General features: G+C 38.6%; 1 protein-coding gene across 1 annotated transcript; it reads right to left on the reverse strand.

Annotated features, from left to right (window-relative positions):
- Window positions 1-26: 26 nt before the first annotated feature.
- Window positions 27-993, reverse strand: LOC106106362 (GTPase-activating Rap/Ran-GAP domain-like protein 3; the record flags this gene model as incomplete). The annotated part of the gene is made up of 5 exons (XM_013286942.1): window positions 891-993; window positions 599-708; window positions 408-521; window positions 197-308; window positions 27-116 (listed from the first exon to the last, which is right to left on the reverse strand). Coding segments are annotated over exons 1-5 (505 nt in total), but the record flags the coding sequence as incomplete, so codon positions are not given.
- Between the last annotated feature and the right edge of the window lie 6 nt (window positions 994-999).

Genomic DNA, 999 nt, shown 5'->3' on the forward strand with positions numbered 1-999 from the left:
TACTTCACAAAAATTTTTGCTCTTACCAACAGCCGTGGGCACTGTTGTCCAATGAAAGTCATACTCGCTGTCACTTTCAAGACCCTTGCTGGTGATACGTTCAAAATGACAAGTATCTGTTTACAAAAAAATATATTAGATCTAAGAATTAAATCTTCGTAAACATATTATTTTTGTATAATCAAGTATTACTAACGATTGTAGCATAATATAATCTGTCCATCTCGTTCATCACCAATGCGCAGAGCGTTGACCAAAGCGCCGCGCCGTGGCCCGCTGTCCTCAGAGCCCTCTGCTCGTTTTATGGCCTAAAAATGTCATACATTTAAAGTTATTGAATCCCGATCTTAAAAATGAGTTACGATAAATATTTCTTCAATGTCAATCTGCATTTTTGATGTTCTTACCTGTCCTGTTGTAGTTTCCAGAACTTCCCAATGATGTTTATAGCCGACTACAACAACCGCCACTTCGCCGTCCATCAGTTTTATTAAAATTGGAGATTCATTTAATTGGAGGTCCTAAAACCAAGCAATTCGGGATACAGTGGTTATTGTGATACAACAAAAAAGCTTCGTACAAGAGACAAGCTACAAACCTTTATATGCGTGTACTCGAAGCCCATCTCATTATCAGTCTTTTGTTCCTCGAGTAACAGGATCACCCTTCTACCAATAGCGACGGCTAGTAATGTCTTGCCTCCTTCAACTAAACACAAACATTTATTTATTTATTTATTTACAATAGGAAGCCAACGTATCACATGAAATAAGTTCTGTATGGTGAAGAAAAGTAATTATAACTAAAACACAATATCATGGATACACTATAACATTATAATGTAAATGTAAGAACTACTATTGCAGTCAAAGTCAATAAACTATAATTACCATTTTCGATAACGTCAAAGTAGTGTGCAGTTTTAGTGCGGGGGAGACGGGCGTGCTTGCAGTCCTGCAGCGGGCGCATGGCCCAGGCGCCGGCGCAAAGCTCAGGAAG

Source organism: Papilio polytes, unplaced genomic scaffold, assembly GCF_000836215.1.
Source record: "Papilio polytes unplaced genomic scaffold, Ppol_1.0 DF822245.1, whole genome shotgun sequence".
In the NCBI taxonomy this organism is placed as follows: Eukaryota; Metazoa; Arthropoda; class Insecta; order Lepidoptera; family Papilionidae; genus Papilio; species Papilio polytes.